At 42.0% G+C, this 20,443-nt stretch overlaps 1 protein-coding gene across 1 annotated transcript in view; it reads left to right on the top strand.

Annotated features, from left to right (window-relative positions):
* The window catches only part of ADCY2 (adenylate cyclase 2), a 3,557,286-nt gene that overhangs the window by 3,007,958 nt on the left and 528,885 nt on the right, over positions 1–20,443 (top strand). The window contains exon 16 of the mRNA XM_085606100.1: positions 5,383–5,520. Coding sequence (XP_085462226.1) covers positions 5,383–5,520 — 138 coding nt within the window. The remainder of the gene's footprint in view (positions 1–5,382; positions 5,521–20,443) is intronic.

Genomic DNA, 20,443 nt, shown 5'->3' with positions numbered 1-20,443 from the left:
GATTCCTTTCATACTGATATGTGCCATTCCATGTGCCATAATAACCACTGGAAGCACATATGCATCAGGTAACAACCATCGCCGATGTTCTGACAAATCAACCCAACAACCATTCTCATCCAATTTACCCGTACTTTCTCTCCACTTGCTCAACTCTTTCTCTGTGGCTTCAGCTTGAAGGGACTTCACACTCTCTATTGTGTTTTCACACATTCCGACATCACCAACCCATCTTGCAGGGCCTGCAACATACATTCGAGTCTTCACATCTTTTGCTGTTTCTTTCGCGATTTCATCAGCAAACACATTACCACGACCAACATCATCAGTGATTTTCTTGTGCGCACTGCATTTCATAATCGCAACTTGCAACGGTAGGGTCAGTGACTCAAGGAGATCATTCACCAACTTGCCATTCTGAATCTTAGCTCCATGCGAAGTCAGGAACCCACGTTCTTTCCACAATCGCCCAAAACTATGCGCCACGCCAAAGGCGTACTGGCTGTCTGTATATATGTTCACTTTCATTCCTTCAGACAACACGCATGCTCTTGTAAGGGCAATTCATTCTGCTGCTTGGGCCGAATTATGTGGCACACGCGCAGTTTCCACAATCGTGTGCAAAGTCGTGATAGCATATGCAGCAGTCGTATCACCATTCGGAAGCTTAAAGCACGAACCATCCACCCATAAGGTACCATCACACTCGGTCAGGGGAGTATCTTTAAGATCTATTCTCCCTTTCGTCTCTTATTCTGTTCTGAACAAACAATCATGTTGCTCAATCTCATCTAGGTTTGCTGGAATTGGTAATAGTGTAGCTGGATTCAATGTGTTGCATCTCTTTATGTGTATGTGATTTGCTAACAGTGTTAATTCATATCCTGACAATCGCGCACTAGTTAAGTGCTGTGTCTTGGTCCTGTTTAACAATGTGTCCACAGCATGTGGAACCATAACAATCAATGTATTATCCATTACTAGTCCAGCAGACTGTCGAATAGACATAGCTGCGGCAGCTGTAGCTCTCAGACAACTTGGCAATGCCTTCGCTACCGGGTCCAAGGTTGACGAAAAATATGCGCATGGACGCGGTCTGTCGCCAAAAGGCTGTGTTAACACTGATAATGCGCAACCATCTTTTTCATGAACATACAATGTAAAAGGCTTGCTGTAGTCAGGGGTACCCAACACAGGAGCTGAACATAATGCATTACGCAATTCCAAAAAACTTTTCTGACACTCTTCAGACCATGGAATGGGATTCGGTGTGTCTTTACATGTTAATGCTAACAAAGGTTTTGCCAGCAGGGAAAAATTTGGTATCCAGTGCCTACAGTATGAAGTAATGCCCAAGAAAGCACGCACTTCTCTCTGTGTTCTTGGCACACTTAATTGTGCAATGGCTTGAATTCTCTCTGGGGTCAGTTTTCTTCCCTCCTTCGATAAGAGATGACCTAAATAGGTCACTTCTTGTCGACAATATTGCATTTTTGAGAGAGACACTTTGTGATGAAAGGCAGACAAATGACGCAACAATGACAATGTAGCGTCTTTACAAATCTTTTCAGTATCCGCGGCGAATAGTAAATCGTCAACATACTGAATAAGGATAGCGCCACTAGGTAAAACAAGTGCATCGAGCTGTGCTTTTAAAGCCTGACTGTATATTGATGGACTTTCACAGTAGCCCTGTGGAGCGCGTTGTCTCCCACGCGGTCCCAAATTTCAAAGTACCACAGCCTCTACCCATGAACGTTACCTGGTTGAAAGCTTCTTTGGCTGCCACTAAGAATAAGGTTGTGGGACATTAACAGACTATTCAATTTATCACCACATGGATTACTGCTGGATATTTTCTCTCTCCTACTTATATAAGGTGATCCCCCTGTTAGGAAATACTTCTTTGTGATTATACACCTGGTTTAATATTTCCGTGGTTTTCCAGGGCTACCTGTGTGGCCCAATTATGTGAGTTAAATGGGCTTTGAATGAAACATTTGTATAGAATATCCTGAGAGGTGATAGATAAAAGAGCTGGAATATGATGAAGAAGGAAAAGTATGTCACCTCAGTTAAGAATGTCCTCATGTCCTCCAGATATATACTCTGGAAAATAAATCAGTATGCTGTTAGTTAGTTTTCCTTCCCAAAAATTGCCTGTGGTATTACTTGTGGCCAGGCCGCAGAGATGGCACAGATGTATATTCCCAGTTTATGGCTTATCAATACATGGTATTATAGGAGCCTCATTGTAAACTGGTTCTTGGGCATCGTTTTTCAATTTCTTGAATGCTGCCAGTCTACAACGATAGACAGAACCAGGCTTGTTTCAGATTGCTCCATCTCCTTTGCAATGTCTGGTGGTATAGATAATTGTCTAGCAGGACAAAGGGAGACCTCTGAGGAGCGGTTGCTGTAACCATAATTTTATCTGTAGTAGCATCAAACCTATTTGTTCAGCTCCTTTATTGCAGTTGTAATCCTTTCATGATAGTGTCTGATACTAATACCATTGATTGCGCTGCCTTCATGCCATCCAAGATAATAAATTGAGGCGTTTCAGTGACAGTTCCAAAGGAGGGATTAGTGCAAGACAGAGGGGAATGGCTTGGAATATATTGTACAGCGCAGATTGTTGTGAATTTTCTTTTGTACTATGTGCAAAAATTGGATAAATATTTTTTCCTGCTGTCGCCTATTTGCAATTGTTTTCTTCCTTTGGTTTTTGCTTGTTTTAAAAAAAAAATTCCTTTAAGCTTAGAGGGTGTATACTCAAGTCTGAGTTATTATCTGATAGATTTTTTAAGCTGGTTAATTGATTTCCTGATTGAAGCTGTGATCCACTTTGCCTTTAGGGATGGCTGCTGTATCGGTGACCCTCTGCACAGATTGATAGGCAGTAGGTATTGGGGCAGGGCTAGAGATGGAATGGGCCCTGTCCATGATCTTTGCTCTAGAGACGATGCCTTGGACATTAGTTGTCTTGAGAATATCAATAAGTTGTTTTAGCATTTCTGGCATGGTGCATAATTTGTTGATTATCGGAGTGCAGCTACTGGCATTGTTATTGGTGGTAAAAAGAGTTTAAGTGCAATGCTAAGCCTGCCCAAAGAGATCTAATAGCCGTATGACAGGGTGGTACCTATCTTGGCCTGCATTACCTCCAGCAGTGACGCTAAGCAGGGACCTGTCACTTTTTTAGCGAGTTTGGTGTGACTGACTTGAAGAGCCAGGGCTTTCATGGGGATCTGACAACAATGTTTTAATAAAGTGACCCTTGCGTCGATGTAAAGACCCAAATATTTATAGGTTTTACACATTGAAATTTGATGGTTGTTGTGCGACCAGCCGCCACCTCTGTAGCAATTCTTGCCAAAGATAACTACATAAAGTTTTCTTTAGATTTACTTCCACGTTTTTCCTGGTGGTGTAGCGGTATAATGTATTCAGCAGGCCTTGCAGTCCTACTCTTGTAACACTGAAGAGAGAGAGGTCATCGGCATATAAGAGATTGTTGATCTGCGCACCACCGATCCTTGGAGCGTGGCTATTTGTCACATCCAGTTCTGCTGAAAGGTCAGATAGAAACAGGTTAAAAAGCAGGGGAGCTAGCACACATCCCTGTTTTACTCCCCTTGATGTCCGTATTTTTCTAGATAGGTGTGAACCGGAGCCTATCTTAACTTGCATCCAGGTGTTGGTACGGAGCTGGATGATAGACTCCAGTAATTTGGACAGGATTCCCCATTTCGATAGTTTAGCCCATAGAGTCTCCCTTGGCATGGGATCGAAAGCAACTTCGAAGTCCACAAAGCCACAAAAGAGCATCGCAGAATAAGTGTTTGCTTTCTCAGTGAGGATGGATAAGGCTAGGAGATGAGTCAGTGTACCGGAGTTAGCCCGTATCAGGGCCTTTGTATCAGCCCAGCTTTTCAGAACTCCAGGCAACAAACTGGCGAACAACTTTGCCTCAGTTTCCATTATGGCTATCTGCCTACAGTTGCTTGGGGAAAAAAGAGTTGATATGGAGTCCACTTTATGTTGCAGAGTAATCAATTTATTATCCAAATTAGTGATGTGGGTTGCAAGAACCTGTAAGAGATCCACTTGAACTTCAAATTTGTGAGATTCCCAGTTTGGTGGTTGTATTGCTGTGGCCAGCGTTAAATTGATGGAGCTGAGAGCACTAGGCTTTACATTAATTGAGGTCTCGACAAGATCATCAATTGATGCTTGATTATATGAAGGGATGTCATCCAATAGTTCAGCACTAGATATTTGCATATTTAAGGAAATATCGTCCAATTGTTCAGTGTCCATACTGTCCAACATAAAGCTATTGGAAGAATTGGGATGGTTTGCCTTTGTCAGCGCCCACTCACCTGTGTTCGGTTGGAGTGGAGATGATGAGATTAACTCAATAATGGAATGATCAGCCAAGGGTGTTACATTACTGAAGTCGCAGGGATTGTAAAAAAACTGAGCAAGAACACGTTTAACAAATCTATTCACCACTAGAGTGGTGCGGGTGCAGTCCGTATCCAGTGGTGCATTTTGGAGCACACTGTCAAAAATATATTACTGAAGCACGGTGTAGTAGCTAGCACACCGTGCTTTAGTAATATATTTTACAATACAAATGATCTTCAATCGAAATGGTGACTAAATTTGCACAGACATAGTTTCACTGATAAAACTTTGTAGAGTACAAAAAATAATGCGTGGAAATTATGTTTCAGTGAATGTTTATCATTTGTGCATCACCAAGTAAAGTGTCTTGATTTGTTTTGATCCTAATAAAATGTTTGTGTCCATAACACTTCAGAATTACAAAATAAGGTGCTTCATTTGGGCTTTCCTAACTGTTGATATATAATAAAATGTTTGTACAATTCAAGTTTTGTTGCAAAAAAAAATTGGAACTTCCCATACTGATTTGGAATTTAGATGGAACTGCCACACAACACCCCTTTTTAGAAACCGGTAAAAGTTTATCGACTTCTAAAATAGGTTTGGTTCATTAGAATTGTTTTCGCAGTTGCAGCTCTGTATCAGAGTGTTTGCAACCCTAAAGATGCTTTGGGTCTTACTTTCTTCTGCCCGCAATTCACAAAGGCACACATATCATCAGTTTGCCAACCACATAGAAAGAAAGGTGTGGCATGTTATGTTTTTTCCTAATGTTTCACAGTTCAGTTGGTAGCAACAATCAGTCACTAGGTATATTACAGGCAGTTGGCAGACGTGCTTGAGTCTATATTTGTTTAATTTTTTGACTAGAGAAGTGAAATTATCGCACATCAAAGTATTTATTGCGTAGAGATAATGATATGACGAGAAAACAATGAGAGAAATTAACAACATTTTCTCTATACATAGCAATGCAGCAAGAAAGCCTCGACGTCTCTACTATGGATTCTGAAGTCCTCTGGAATAATAGCCAATCGCCCAGGCCCACGAATCATGCTCACTGTGACAACAACATTGATAATACTGACAATGGCTGTATTTAACATGGTAAGTCTAATTTCTTTCTTTCATAATAAAATGCATCATCTGAAACACTGTTTGACACCTATAATTGGCTTGTTATTGGACTTACATTAGCCCCTTCAATGCATATTGGCATGCAGTCAAAATATTTCAATATATTTCCATATTTTGCATTAGAAGACTCAATTCCCCTTCTCCTCACTTCTCTCTAGGATCAAGGCTTAGTGCAAGGCACACAAGCTGGAACAGATGAAGTTTATGTAGTTTCAGGGTTGTGTACAATTATAATTTTCCTTGTAAAGTTTAGCAAAGTGTTAGGTAAACCTTACAACTTCATGAATTTACCAATTATTTTACCTTTGCAGACGTCGCCAGCAGAAACAACCCCCCTTCCCCCCCCAAATCATTGCAGAAGGTGATTCCCGCAGATTTTTGCATGAAAATGCTCACTCTAAAAGTGGGGATTTCCTGGGATTGTTTCCAGAAAATCCTATTTTTTTCCCTGTCTCTCTTTTTTCAGGCTTGGTGACAGCAATATATTTGACATAGCTTTCAAAGTTCTAAAAAAAATACAAGGTGTGAGGAAGAAATCTTCACATCCTTACACATTCCTAGCAGTTTCCTGAGTCTTTTGTGTGAAAAGTCGTTTGGACCAGTTAGATTTATGAGTTGGCTGATAATTCTACGGTTGATAAAACCTTGTATTGATTGACCACGTACCAATTTTTAATTGGCAAATACTTATTGTAATTGATTTTCTGTGGCATTTTCATTAGAAAGTAAGCATTTTCTCACAATGTTAATCACTTTTTTTGAATGTCATCGACAGTTCTACTGTTTAAGAATTGTGTGTGCTCACAGTTCTTGCAGCACACATTGCATAAGGAATGAATGGGTAGTTAGTGTGAAGGTCAAACTGATCATATACATGATTATACAAGCCTACGCCTACTAAAGTCTGACAAGGCTTCAGTTGTATTAAAACAGGAGTACAGGGATGGCCCTAGTGCAAGATGACTTAGGGAAGACGGACTCTGTCTTATCTCAAACAAGATAACGATGTAAAAGATTCACCTGAAGTGTGAAGATGGTGGCTTGTGGCTGCCAGAGATGGTGTGGAACTGTGGGTGCTGCCTGGCCCCAGAAGATATAAGACAAATTGAAGGGAGGGATAACTCTGGCAAAGCCGCTGTGGAAATTTACGGTGGCAGACGACAGGGCAAAATCAGTGACTGTATAAACCTCTATCCAGGCACAACCCCTAAAGGATGGATAGGGTTCGGTGCCATCAAGGGGTCAGGCAGAGGGCAAAGAGTGGCATTGTGGAGGCACCAATGAAGGGAAATCACAGATCATTAAGCTACGCTGACCAGCCTACTCAGGGTCGGCTCTAGGGTGGTGCGACCGGTTCCATTGCACCGGGTTCTAGGGGCGCCGTGCTTGCAAGTATGTTATAGTTTTAAAAGCACCTGCTGCAGCGTTCCGTGCGTCCAGCAATTTTATACAATAAAAATGTCTAGATTACTCCGGTGATTAATGTTCTTCCTGGTCTGAGGGCCCGATTCACACAAGTAATCTGAGTCAAAATCCAAAACTTACTACTTTTGGTATTCACAGAAGGCATTTAGGAGTAGTAAAGTTAGCATTTTGTCTTAAGTCTGTCTTAAGTTTGTCCTAAATCTGTCTTAAGTCTGTCTTAAGTCAAATTTAAGACAAAATGCTAACTTTACTACTACTAAATGCCTTCTGTGAATACCAAAAGTAGTAAGTTTAGGATTTTGTCTCAGATTAGTTCTGTGAATCGGCCCCTGAGATCGGAGTTTTGTTAGTGGAAGGTTTGACTCAACCAAAAGTAGCGCAGTGGGTTAATATGCCTGATGCAAAGTACGTGTACCATACAGATCACAAAATGCATATAATCTAAACAGGTCAGTGCTTTTGTCAGAGATTCGTTTGGTCCTTGTAGTGTATAAGTTAAAATCCTAATATACAACAGTGAGCTAATAACTGTCATCAAAGTGTTGCTTTCAAAATGCAAGGTATTTATTATTAGAGCGTTATGCTTTTACCCCCAGCATTTCATTATTCTAACCTTGCAAAATAGGTTCATTGCGATAAAAAAACAAAAAAACAGTATGGATGATGACGTGACTCCTACACCTTGTATTCCTCTGTCTTATGTAACATTCCGATACACTGATTTACACACATGTAATTGATTATCTCTGTGTAATGTGTGTGTGATTTAAAGTGCCCAAACACCCATCACTGGTATGAGCGGCACTATAAACCTAATCAAATGCATCTCAGCGAATGAGTGGTTATGGAGACGTGAGGGGCACTGTTAAATGGTGGTAGTGAGAGGATCCGTGACGAAGATGGTTGCTGGGGGGCGCAAATAAACATTGTCACACAGGGCGCCACCAGCGCTAAAGCCGACCCTGAGCCTACTGAACATAGTTGTGGAATGCTTGACAGTGTAAAAGGGAATGTTTTTGTCATATGAGATTCCTGGGAATAGCTCAGAGTCTTATTTTGATGAAAAAGGCTCAGCAAAGAGACAGGTTCCTCAAGTGACCATCACAACAGTTTAGACAATACGTGTCTTACATCTCCAGTCTCTGAGCTGAGACTGCAAACTAAGGGGCATATTTACAAGGAAGTGGCGGAGCTCGGCTTTAGCCTCCCTGGCTTAAGGCTGTGCTCCGCTACTTTTGAAACACAGAACACAATAATACAAGAATACGGTGCAGCCTTGCGTTTTTCCCTGTGCTGGCACTAATTTAGCTGCTTAGCACCAACTCAGGCACCCTTGCACCATAGTGAAAGGGTGCTTGTGTTGAGGGGAATGATTGTTTATGTGCAGGAAGGTGTCCCTTCCTGCAGATAAACAATCTGAAATGGCATTTTGTAACTTCTATGTGTGCTGCTTAGTGCAACACATTATTGATTGTTTAAGTGCAGGAAGGGATGCCTTCCTGCACATTAAAAATTAATGGGGTTTTGCTGTTTCTATGTGTGCTGCACAACGCAGCACACATGGATACAGCAAGAACAAGGAGAAATATTGCATTTCTCCTTGTTTCGCCAGGGTAAGACCAGGTTTTTCCTGGTCTTAATTTTGACGCTGCCCCATATTTACGCCACGCTTGTAAATATGAGTCAGTGTCAAAATCAATGGGTGTTGCGGTGGAACGCCCACCACAAAACCCCGCCCCTTTCACGCTAAGTATAGCTTAAAAGGGTGCCTTATTTACAAGGCAGCATTAAGCACTGCCTTGTAAATAAGGCAAAGCCCATATCACCACAGGAACACAGTGGCGGCTCGCCGAGGGAGGGCTGCGGGGTGGTGAGCCGGGGCGGGGAGGGGCAGTGTGGGGGGTAGAGGAGTCCGACATACAACGGACAGAAGTAAGGTAAATAAATAAATGAATAAAGCAATTTATCTTGCGCGCGATGCATCGCCAAGTTGGCGATGCAGGATATTGGACGTTATTAAAACCGTCTTCCCCAGTCTCCTTGATTCAAGGGTACATACATATCTGGCATGGACTTATGACCCTATAAACATCGAGTCAATAATTATGTATTTTGCTTGGGTGTTTGGTCGTTGTGGTTTTCCATTTTTACATTACAAATAATACTACAGGTAATTTGACACTAAGCTTTCCTTCTCCGGTTCAACATCCCCTTCATTCAAGGGTATATACATTTCTATTATGGAACTGGGAACATCTTTATTGCCTCCACTGCGTAAGAGCTCTAATGTCCAGGTTACCTGGAAAGCGCCTATAGTAATTGCTTGAAAGGAACATATGGCAGGGGGTGCCGATGAATCAGGAATTCAAAGTGCATTATGTGTGTCAGCATACCCTAGCATCTGTTTACCACTGAGCATAGTAATAAAATGCTATGTGCTTCTTAGGTCAACAGGGGCTTTGACTTGGTATAGTTTAAACACCATGACCTATACTATCAAGTAGGCTTTGGACATAGAACACTGAGCATGTTGGTGTAAAGAAGCAATCCCCTATAAAACACACCAAAGTGAACAGAGGAGGCAATGGCCACACCCTAACATACCTGTCTTGAAAGCAGCTGTCCACACAGTGTTTTGTTTGTTCAACTATAGTGGAAGTCTTTGGATACTCAACCACCCTCCTTTAAAAGGCCCACTCATTTTGAGGTAGGTTAAATTGTCATCCCGTGTCACACAACAGTGGATCTAAAGTCATTGCCCTGCTGTGTCTAGATACCAGCCTGTTCTTGCCTCAACGAGGAAAGCACATAATTAAAGTGTCAAATACAGCTGCAAATAAAGGCCACCATTTATCTGTGTAATTTAAAGACGTTGGGCTATTAATGTTCAAAGTCTTTCAAATCCATCAACTTCTACTGGTCCATACCTCAATCCTGGTCCTGTTAGCATGATCTCTTTTCTAAGGAGTGTTGCTATGCTTTAACTGCATATTGGCCAGATTATATGAAAATCTACAAGCATACCTAGCAGGGTTTCTGAAGATAGAAGCATTGAGAGAGTTGTGGAGGGGCCTCACCCTTGCCGCCAGTAGCGTCTGCATCCTACCACCTATCTGCAGGTTGAGGCTTTGTGATGGTCATTGCTTGCACCGCTCTTCATGCCCTGGCCTTTGCTTCACCATACCATAAAAAAATAGGGCTTCATTTTGGGAGGGTTGAAGAAGCTTGAAGGTCCACTTTATTATCAAACCAGTGTGAGCCTCATTACCTAGACATGGTGAGTGGGTTTTCTCTGAAACTCCCATACTTTGCCATTTTTTAGTGCTTTGGTCCTATTCTGAGTGAACTGAATCCTTAGAAATTGTAACGTTCCTATATGTATGATTTGGTCATTATGTGCTTTTCTGAAAAGTCTAGAATGACCAATATATAACAGAATTGAAATTAATTATTGGGTAAATCTCAAATGGAAAGTTAGCACATGGATTCATAATAATGTCTTACTATTAGGGAGTAACCTTTTGGATTGAAAATTGCATAGTTAATAGAAAAAGCTTTTAATCCTTATTTTTGGTATTTTCTACATATTAAAAATAGCATCGCCAGCACATAATGAATTACTAGTTAGATATTCCGAACATGAAGGTCTAAGGCATGCATTCCGCAATGATTTTGCACAATGATAACCTGCAGGTGTGTTTGGTTGTTTGTACACTCCATGCCTTAGGTCTGTCATATCTGTACGATTTATTCAATAACAAATTGAACAGTAATAATCAGAAGCGCTTGTAATGTAGCTGACAAATATTGTCAAATGTCAACTATAAACAAAATAAGGGCAATAAGGGACGAATATGCGATCGCCTTGCTATTCCACTTGCTTCTGGGCTCCTAAATTCACTGCCCTGATGTATGTTTAGTCTTCTAAGAAAGAAATTGTGTTGAACAGATGCAAAAGAAAGTATGGTGGATGTTTTATTTCTGAATATGAAAATTACTTCTTCAGTTTCTTCACTTATGTCCAAGCATGTTGAGACTAACCCCGGGCGGAGCACACGTAGTGCCTCTACGCAGAGTTCCATGAAGTTGGAAAAAAACTCCGCTCCGCTCCCTCCCCCTCCCAAAGTAGTTAAGAAGTAAGAAAAAAGGCACTTACCTGCCGTGGCTGCCTCCTTCCCACTATGGCCGCTCTCTTTCCTCATCCTCGCCATCCTTTATCTCTGATAACTCCTACGTTGTACATCTTGTGCATGCCCATGCGCACTCGCAAGACATACAACGTAGGGGTTATCAGAGAAGAAGGACAGCGAGGACGAGAAAGGAGAGTGGCCATGGCGAGGAGGAGGCAGCCATGGCAGGTAAGTGCCTTTTTTCTTACTTTATAACCACTTTGGGAGGGTGAAGGGGCCAGCTAACATGGTTTTGCCTAAACTCCGCATTCGCAACGCAAAACTACGTAAACTCCGCTGGCGGAGCGTAGTTACCTGCCCGGGCTTAGTTGACACTGAAGTCCATTATAGCTTTATAGACCTAGGACCAGATGTATCAAGGTTTTAAGGGCGACACAAACCTTAAGGGAGATTTATCAATGCATTCTGATGCACATATAAAAAGATGAAAATGCCCCTCAGGATTGTTTTTGTGCAGTAATGTTTCTCTTCCTGCACAAAAACAACCCTGCTCAAAACACAGGCCCCATTGCACAATGACGCACGGGTGCCTGCATTGACGCTAGGCAGCCAAAAGTGTGCCGATGCTAGGAAAGGACAAAAATGCATCATAAAAGGTCAAATATGGTGCATTCCTGCCCTTTCACGCAGTTCAGCAAGGTGGCTTTTTGCGTGAAAAAATGATAAATATGGGCTTTAATTCTTAACCCTTTCAGTGCGCATGAAGGAATGGTTCCGTCATGTGTCACAATGCTTGTGAACGCATGACGGAACCATTCCATCATGTGCACACAAACACTAAATTCCCCTGCTGTTATCGGGAGACCTAGGGGAACGCTGGGTGGTAGGTCATTTGTGATAGCCTGGTTATCCCACAAATTTCCCATTTGGAAATGTAAGGAAAATTTGATTTCTTTTAGCTAAGTTTGAGATTTGCAGGGGATTCTTGGTAAGACAATGTTGGGAGATCCATGCAAGCCACACCTCCCTGGACTCCCCTGGTGTCTAGTTTTCATAACTGTCTGGATTTGGTAAGTTTCCCTAGATGGCTGCTGAGCCCGGGGCCAAAAGCGCAGGTGACCCCCTACATCATTTTGTGATAGATAATTTTGATGTTTCCACAATACATTTTGGACCCTTCCCTGTTGCGGGTACTAGGCCCACCCACACAAGTGTGGTGCCATTTTTATCAGGAGACCTAGGGTAACACTGGGTTGTAAGAAATTTGTTTCAGCCCGGTTAGCCCACATATTTCCCACACAGAAATGTGAGGAAAATGTGATTTTCAGCTACATTTGTGATTTGCAGGGGATTCTGGGTAGGAAAATGTTGGGAGATCCATGCAAGCCACACCTTTATGGACTCCCCTGGGTTTCTAGTTTTCAGAAATGCCTGGGTTTGGTAGGTTTCCCTAGATGGCCGCCGAGTCCTGAACCAAAAACACAGGTGACTCCTTCGTGAAACCAGAAAGGTTTGCAATTGATTATTTTGAAGTCTCCACAGTAAGTTTTTTGGCCATTTCCTGTCGTGGGCACCGGGCCCATCCACACAAGTGAGATACAATTTTTATCAGGAGACCTGGGGGAATGCTACGTGGTAGGAAATTTGTGGCAGCCTAGTGATCCCATAACTTTCCCACACAGAAAAGTGAGGAAAACGTGACTTTATTTTAGCTAAATTTGAGTATTGCAGGGGATTCTGAGTAGGAAATTGTTGAGAGATCCATGCAAGCCACACCTCCCTGGACTCCCCTTGGTGTCTAATTTTCAGAGATGTATGGGTTTGGTACGTTTACCTAGATGCCCGCCAAGCCCAGGACCAAAAACACAGGTGTCTCCCTCGCAAAATCAAGCATTTTTGTGATCAATAATTTTGAAGTCTCCACAGTGCAATTTGGGGCATTTGCTGTTGCGGGCACTAGACCTACCCACACAAGCGAGGTGCCATTTTTATCAGGACACTTGGGAGAATGCTGAGTGGGTGAACGTTTGTGGATTCCCACAGATTCCAGAACTTTTCATCACAGAAAAGTGATGAAAATGTGTTTGTTTTTTTACAAAGTTTGAGGTTTGCAAGGGATTCTGGGTAACAGAGCCTGGTGATAGCCACACAAGTTACCCCATCCTGGATACACCTTGATATCTAGTTTTAACAAAATGTACAGGTGTTCTAGGTTTCCCTTGGTGCCAGCAAGTGTCCAAAATCTACAGCTAGGCACATTGCGAAAAATTGGTCTGTTTTCACTGGAAAAATGTGATGTGCCCACGTTGTGTTTTGGGCTGTTTCCTCTTGTGGACGTGTGGGCACAAGGTCTACCCACACAAGTGTGGTACCATTTTTATCAGGAAACTTGGGGGAATACTGGGTGGATAGAAGTTTGTGGCTCCCCACAGTTTACAGAACTTTCCATCACAAATATGTGAGGAAATTCTTTTTTTATTACAAAGTTTGAGGTTTCCATGCGATTCTGGCTAACAGACCCTAGTGAGAGCAGATATCACCCCATCCTGGATTCCCCTGAGAGTCTAGTTTGAAAAAATGTACAGGTTTTCTAGACTTTCGCAGGTGTCGGCTGACCTAGAGTCCAAAATCCACAGTCAGGCATATTGTGAAAAAAGGGCCTGTTGTTACTGGAAAAATGTGATGATCCCACTGTGCATTTCCTGTTGCAGGCATTAGGCTACCCACATAAGTGAGGTACCATTTTTATCAGGAGGCCTGGCGGAATGCTGGGTGGGTGGAGGTTTGTGGCTCCCCACAGATTGCAGAACTTTCCATCACAAAAATGTGAGGAAACAGTGTTTTTTTTTTTTTACAAAGTTTCAGGTGTGCAAGGGATTCTGCCTAATAGAACCTGGTGAGAGCCACACCCCATCCTGGATTCCCCTGGGTGTTTAGTTAAAAAAATGTACAGGTTTTCTAGGTTTCCCTAGGTGCCGTTGAGCTAGGGTCCAAAATCCACAGTTAGGCACATTGCATATGTTTTTTCCATTTTCACTAGAAAAATGTGAGGTGCCCATGTTGCGTTTTAGGCAGTTTCCTATCACAGGCACTAGGCCTACCCACACAGGTTAGGTACTGTTTTTATCGGGAGACTTGGCAAAATGTTAGTTGCATGGAAGTTTGGGGCTCCCTGCAGATTACAGAACTTTCCATCACTGAAATGTGAGGAAAATGTGATTTTTTGTTACAAAGTTTTAGGTTTACAGGGGATTCTGGGTAACAGAACCTGGTGAACATCACACGAGTCACCCCATCCTGGATTCCTATGGGTATCTAGTTTTAAAACATGTAGATGTTTTCTAGGTTCCCCTAGGTGCTGGTTAAACTAGGGTCCAAAATCCTTAGCTAAGCACATTGCAAAAAAAAAGGTCAGTTTTCACTGGAAAAAAGTGATGTGCCCACTTTTTGTATTGGGCCATTTCCTGTCGCGGGCACTAGGCCTACCCACCCAACTGAGATACTATTTTTATCAGGATACTTGGAAGTCTGTAGCTCCCCGCAGATTCCAGACCTTTCCATCACAGAAAATGTTTGTAAAAAGTTTTTTTGACAAAGTTAGAGGTTTGCAAGGGATTCTGGATAACAGAACCTGGTGCGAGCCACACAAGTCACCCCATCCTGGATTCCCCCGGGTGTCTAGTTTAAAAAATGTACAGGTTTTCTTGGTTTCCCTAGGTGCTGGCTGACCTAGTGTCCAAAATCCACAGCTAGGCACATTGCGAAAATAGGGTCAATTTTCACTGGAAAAATGTGTTGTGCACAAGTTGTGTTTTAGGCTGTTTCCTGTCGCACACTAGGCATACCCACACAAGTGAGGTCCCATTGTTATCGGGAGACTTGGGGGAATCCTGCCTGGTTAGAAGTTTGTGGTTCCCTGCAGATTACAGAACTTTCCGCCACAGAAATGTGAGGAAAATGTGTTTTTTGTTTTTACAAAGTATTAGGTTTGCATGGGATTCTGGGTAACAGAACCTGGTGAGTGCTCCACAAGTCACCCCATACTGGATATCCATTGGTGTCTAGTTTTCAAAATTGTACAGGTTTGCCAGGTTTCCCTGGGAGCTAGGTAGGACTCAAACTCCACAGGTAGGCACATTGCAAAAAAAGGGTCAGTTTTCAGTGGAGAAATGTGATGTTAATATTGCGTTTTGACAAAATAACCACTGCTTCTAAACTCCATATATCTTTTTCTCATTTAATAAATACATAGGTGTCCTTGATACCTATTTTTCACTTGTTATGTTTTTCCAAATGAATTGCTGTGTGCCCGGTACACACTGAAAAACCTCTGCAAGGTGCAACTTAAGAGTTTGGCTCTGGGTACCTCAGGTTCTTGGTGAATCTAGAAGCCCTATATCTATCCACAACCATAATGGTCCAACCGAAGTAACAATATATTGCTTTTAAAAAATCTGCCATAGTGAGAATAAGTTACAGGTGAAAATGTAAGCACAAATGACTGTTTTTTTCAACTCAATTTCAATTTTTTTTATTTCAACTGTTACTTTCTATTGGAAAACCTTGAAGGATCTACACAAATGACCTCTTGCTGAATTTAGAATTGTGTCTTCTTTACAGAAATGTATAGCTGTCCACAATGCATTATTGGTTTCACACCCATTCGTACCACTAACTGAAAGGACGTTGAAAGCACAGAAAATAGGAAAAATAGGCTATGTCCCACTAAAATCCCAAAACTTTGTGGAAAATGTTGGTTTTCTGACAAAAGTCTGTCTGTTTTTGAAAGCTTGGAAGATGTTAATTTTAGCACCATAAACCCTTTGTTGATGCCATTTTCAGGTGAAAAAAAGACACTTTCTTCTGCAGCACTTTTTCCCCCAAAAAACCCAAAATGTAGTTGTATTTTTGCTAATTTCATGGCCCCCTCCAGGGGAATCCACAAACCCTGGGTACCTTTAGAGTCCTCAGGATGTTGGAAGAAAAGAAAGCAAATTTGGCATGAATACCTTATGTGGACAAAAAGGTACGGGGGCCTAAGCGCGAACTATCCCAAATGGACCAAAAATGGCTCAGCACGGGGGGGGGGGGGGAGGCTTAGCAGAAAAGGTGTTAAAAACAACTTGATACCTGCACTCACAGGAGAACAACTTTGTAGGGGTTCAGATTTTCAGTTTTTTTTTATTCTGAAAGCTTCACTAGGTTAGACGGGGAGTGGAAACATAATTAATTATTGTTCTTTTCTTTCTGAAAAAGAAATATATTTTTGAAAGGGAAGTAAAACGTTCCTTTTCTCCCCCATCATCTTTGGCATGTGTCTCTTTCCACCCAATTTAAGGATTAACTGCAGGAAATGAGGAAGGTTATTTTCTGACCAAAGCCTCTATGGGGAGCAGATGGGAAAGACTTTGTGAATGTCATCAAATTTTAATGTGTACATTTTTCACAGATTGCATGGACTTACACTTTCTAGAATTTCTACAGAGTGAGATTTACTTACACATTTCCTTGTGGGTTTCTTTTCGTTTGAGTCTAAAGCTGATTTCTGTGAAGTGAAAATTAATTTTGCAGCCGTAATAAAAGTTTCTGCATGCACAGATAACTTTGTGTATGTTTGCTCCTAATTGGGGGAGTAGGTGTATGCATTTTAGGAATTTACAAAGTTACAGCAGGGAGAAAGATGCGGTGTTGCCGCCTTGGACCTGAGCAAAAGGTTCAAGTTTCGGCTCCATATCTTGTGATTGTAGAAAAATCATTTAATCTTTCTGATTGTAAAAAAATTAATTTCACCTTGTGTAATGTACCTGGTGCTCATTTTAAGCGCCACAATACCGGCAGCTCGAGTTCGAGCTATTTAAAACTGCAAACAAATCTCAGCTATAGAAAGCATTGTCTTTTCAGGTTTAATCTCAGAATCGCTCCTTTCATGTTTTTGGCTTTGACGTTTCCCCACTTTCAAACTGCATGCAATTAAGAATTATATATTGTGGAAAGTTAGCATGTTTGTGCTTCTTTCTCCCAAGTGTAAATCTACCGTAATTTCCAGGGTAGAAATGGAGGCAGGTGGAATTATGAATACCTGCACATTCACATGTTTGTGGGTATTCACAAACTTTGGAAGGTAGCCACGACTGATCATCTATCCTTTCAATCCAAATAAGAGATTAACATGTCCACCGCTCAAATTAATTTCATATTTCCCCAGACTAATTCACCCCTAATAATATTTGGGTTCCGGAATAGCGTGCTACCCCCTCCAAAAATCACTTCCACACCTATCAGGGGTAGCAAGAGCAATATAAATGTAAACTTTCTCTTTCCAAATAACAGACAAACATATCCGCCGCTCAAATTAATTTCATATTTCACTATACTAATTCACCACTAATCCCTTTGGGTTCCGTAGTGGCACGCTACTTGCCAAAAAAGCACTTCAATACCTCGACAGGAGTAGTAAGCGCTATATAAATGCAATCACAATAAAATACTATACTCCCAACCCCTTTGAGTGGAATTTAGGCCCATCTATTATTACACCATTGGGGAGTAATAATAATACAGGAGGGTAAAATAGTTTGCGGCAACAGGGTCACCTTTTGTCAATCACTTGCAATCTTAGACCTAGCTATTCACTTAAGAATGACTTTGAGAATTCTGCCCTGTATGTTTACTCAGGAACTCATTTTGCAGGTGAAACAAAAATGGAAAATAAAAAAAATATAAAGTAATTTTCATAAGAAGGCATGTGTAAGTGTCTGATGCATAATCTTTTTTGACAAATACGATGGGAAAAACACATTGGAAACCATATTATGAAAGGTCCCCGGGGACGCAACAGGCGTTTGCGCCCACTTTGCGTGCCACCCGAGCACCTTGGTATTACAGAAAGGGCCACAGACGCTTATACATCCCCTTCTGTAATACCGAAAACGCACATAAAGCACCAGTGCTATATTCAGGAGCGTTCTCTCATTTGCATGGGGGCGTACCCCATGCAAATGAGGGAATCCCTTTGCCTCTGCGCCCCATTACAGACGTGGGCGCACAGGCAAAAAAGGTCTCAGGAGGCACACTGACAGTGTGCCACCTAAAAGGTGGCGCACTGTCAGTGCGCCCCCTGAGAGCTGCCCTCTGGAGGCGGAAAGGGGGTCCTCTAATCAACTTTAAAAGTGCAGGCCCGGTGCCGCCTGCACTGTGAGAACACGGAGTGGCTTTAAAGCAGCTGCTCCATTTTTCACATGAATGTGCTGCCCCAAGGTCAGCGCAAGTTCGTTGCTGCTCTGGGGGCAGAGCATTCCATGTAATATGGCACATTTTCCCTGTTTGCGGATGGCGCACCTGTTTTAAGGTGTGCAGGGCGCAAACATGGTCCCACATAGGTCCCCGGGGGTGTATCAATCATTAGTACATCAGTTATAGGTTCAGGAAGACTAGGGGGCTTGAGGGGCCCACTGTACATGTATTATAGCTTTTCTTAAGTACTTAACTGGGAACCGATTTGCTGTGCTTAAGGGTTGATGGCACCCTTGATAGGCTTCTGAAAAATGCTAATTATGCCAATGCATCTCAATATTTCAATGAGTAGTACACATGGACATCATTTAAGGGTCACCAGATGTCGCAGCTGAGACCCCTGGCTTGAGACCTCTGCCACTGTCTTTGTGACCCCTGGCCTCAGAGGTGACAAATCAGTGCCACAAACACAGGGTTGGCTCGCATTATCAGTGTCAAGCTCAAACCTCATATTTTATTACTTTAATAGTGAAAAATAGCCTCTCGTTCAGTATTAGAGTAATAAAAAATGGAGCAACGAAATCTGAAACTGGATTTTAATTAGCATCTAAAGTAGTAAGACTGAAATGCTGCAAAATGTATGTTGCGTGAGTGCATGTGGGTCAAGGAAAGGTTGGGTGAGAAAGTGTGTGTGTGTGTAAGCATATATGTTTTTGTGATTGAGTGTGTGTTGTGTGTGGGTGAAAGTGTGTGAGTGAGAAAGTACAAGTGAGTTAGAGTAAGAGTGAGTGAGCAAGTGCTAATGAGTGAGTAAGGGTAGGAGTGAGTGCAATGAACTGAGTGAAAATTAGTGAGTGCAAGTGAGTAAATGAGACTGAGTGTGAGTAATTGAATGTAAGTGAGCATGAGTGAGAATATGTTGTGTTTGCAAGTTTGCTGTTGGACTTGGCATGCTTTTTGGTTTATGAAGGCACTGATGGCAAAATGTTGGCACTGGCACACTGCAGGCAATACGTGTGTATGGATTAACCACAGCAAAATGCTGCCACTGGAACACTAGAGGTAAATCTTGGTGCGGGCACCTGAGAATAAAATGCTGGCACTGGCAAATTGGAGGACATTCTTGGCACAAGGGAAGCAAACCGTGACATATGTCAGGCAAGCTTCCATGACAAAATAATGTCCCTGACTTACTAGTTGTAACTTTTGACAGAAGGGCAACCCATTACACATGTCAACAGTATTGGCAAAATCCTGACACTGGTATATTGTATGTAATGATTAGGCAAGAGGGGCATCCATGACAAATACCAAGCCCTAGCAATAAACGTAATTTTTGTCATATTGGCACCCAAAGAACAATTTATAACCAAACTGGGGTCAACATGTGGGGATTGTCAGGTTTCAGGTTTCATAAGCTTGAAGCACATTCAAATAACTTGAATATTTTATGAGTGTCTTTTCATAGCCTCTGGCCTTTTAGCACATTTATGTGCAAATCATTCTTTAAATTGCACCATTAGAGTAAATTTTTCACACATTTTCAAAGGAAGGGAGGACCCCTTCCAGCCCCCACCCTGTCCACCGTAAATGATGCCAGACCAACTCACTTTGCTTGCTTACTACAAATCAGGTAAATGTTCTCTGATATACCATGTAAGCACCTTAATACTTCTGCTAGGCCGGGCATTTTGGTGAATTGATGCCCTTGGTAGTACAGCATTCATACACTCGCAAATTCAGATTTGATTTTTAGGTATCAATAGAGAGCTGTCCTAGAGGAGTATTGCTTACCATATCATCAGAGTGCATTTGGAAAAGATATCTTGCACTGCGGTTAATGAGCCACTGGTCGGGCACTGCATGTACTCCAAATATGTAATTCAGTTAGTGCTGTTTTTCCCTCCTTTGCCCTTGGGCACCAAAGGAGAGTGTGCTGTTGGTGGTGGCAATCGAGTGCTCATCATTATCAGTGGCAGCAGTAGATGCTCATCGCAAACAAAACTAGACAATCATTAGCAGAGAACCCTAATTGTATTTTCAGAGGAATTTCTTTTGCCAAATGAATGTGATAACATAGGGCCTGATTACTATAGACCGCCGAA

This window comes from Triturus cristatus, chromosome 5_1 (genome assembly GCF_964204655.1).
Source record: "Triturus cristatus chromosome 5_1, aTriCri1.1, whole genome shotgun sequence".
NCBI lineage: Eukaryota > Metazoa > Chordata > Amphibia > Caudata > Salamandridae > Triturus > Triturus cristatus.
This window is presented reverse-complemented; position numbering and strand designations above follow the sequence as displayed.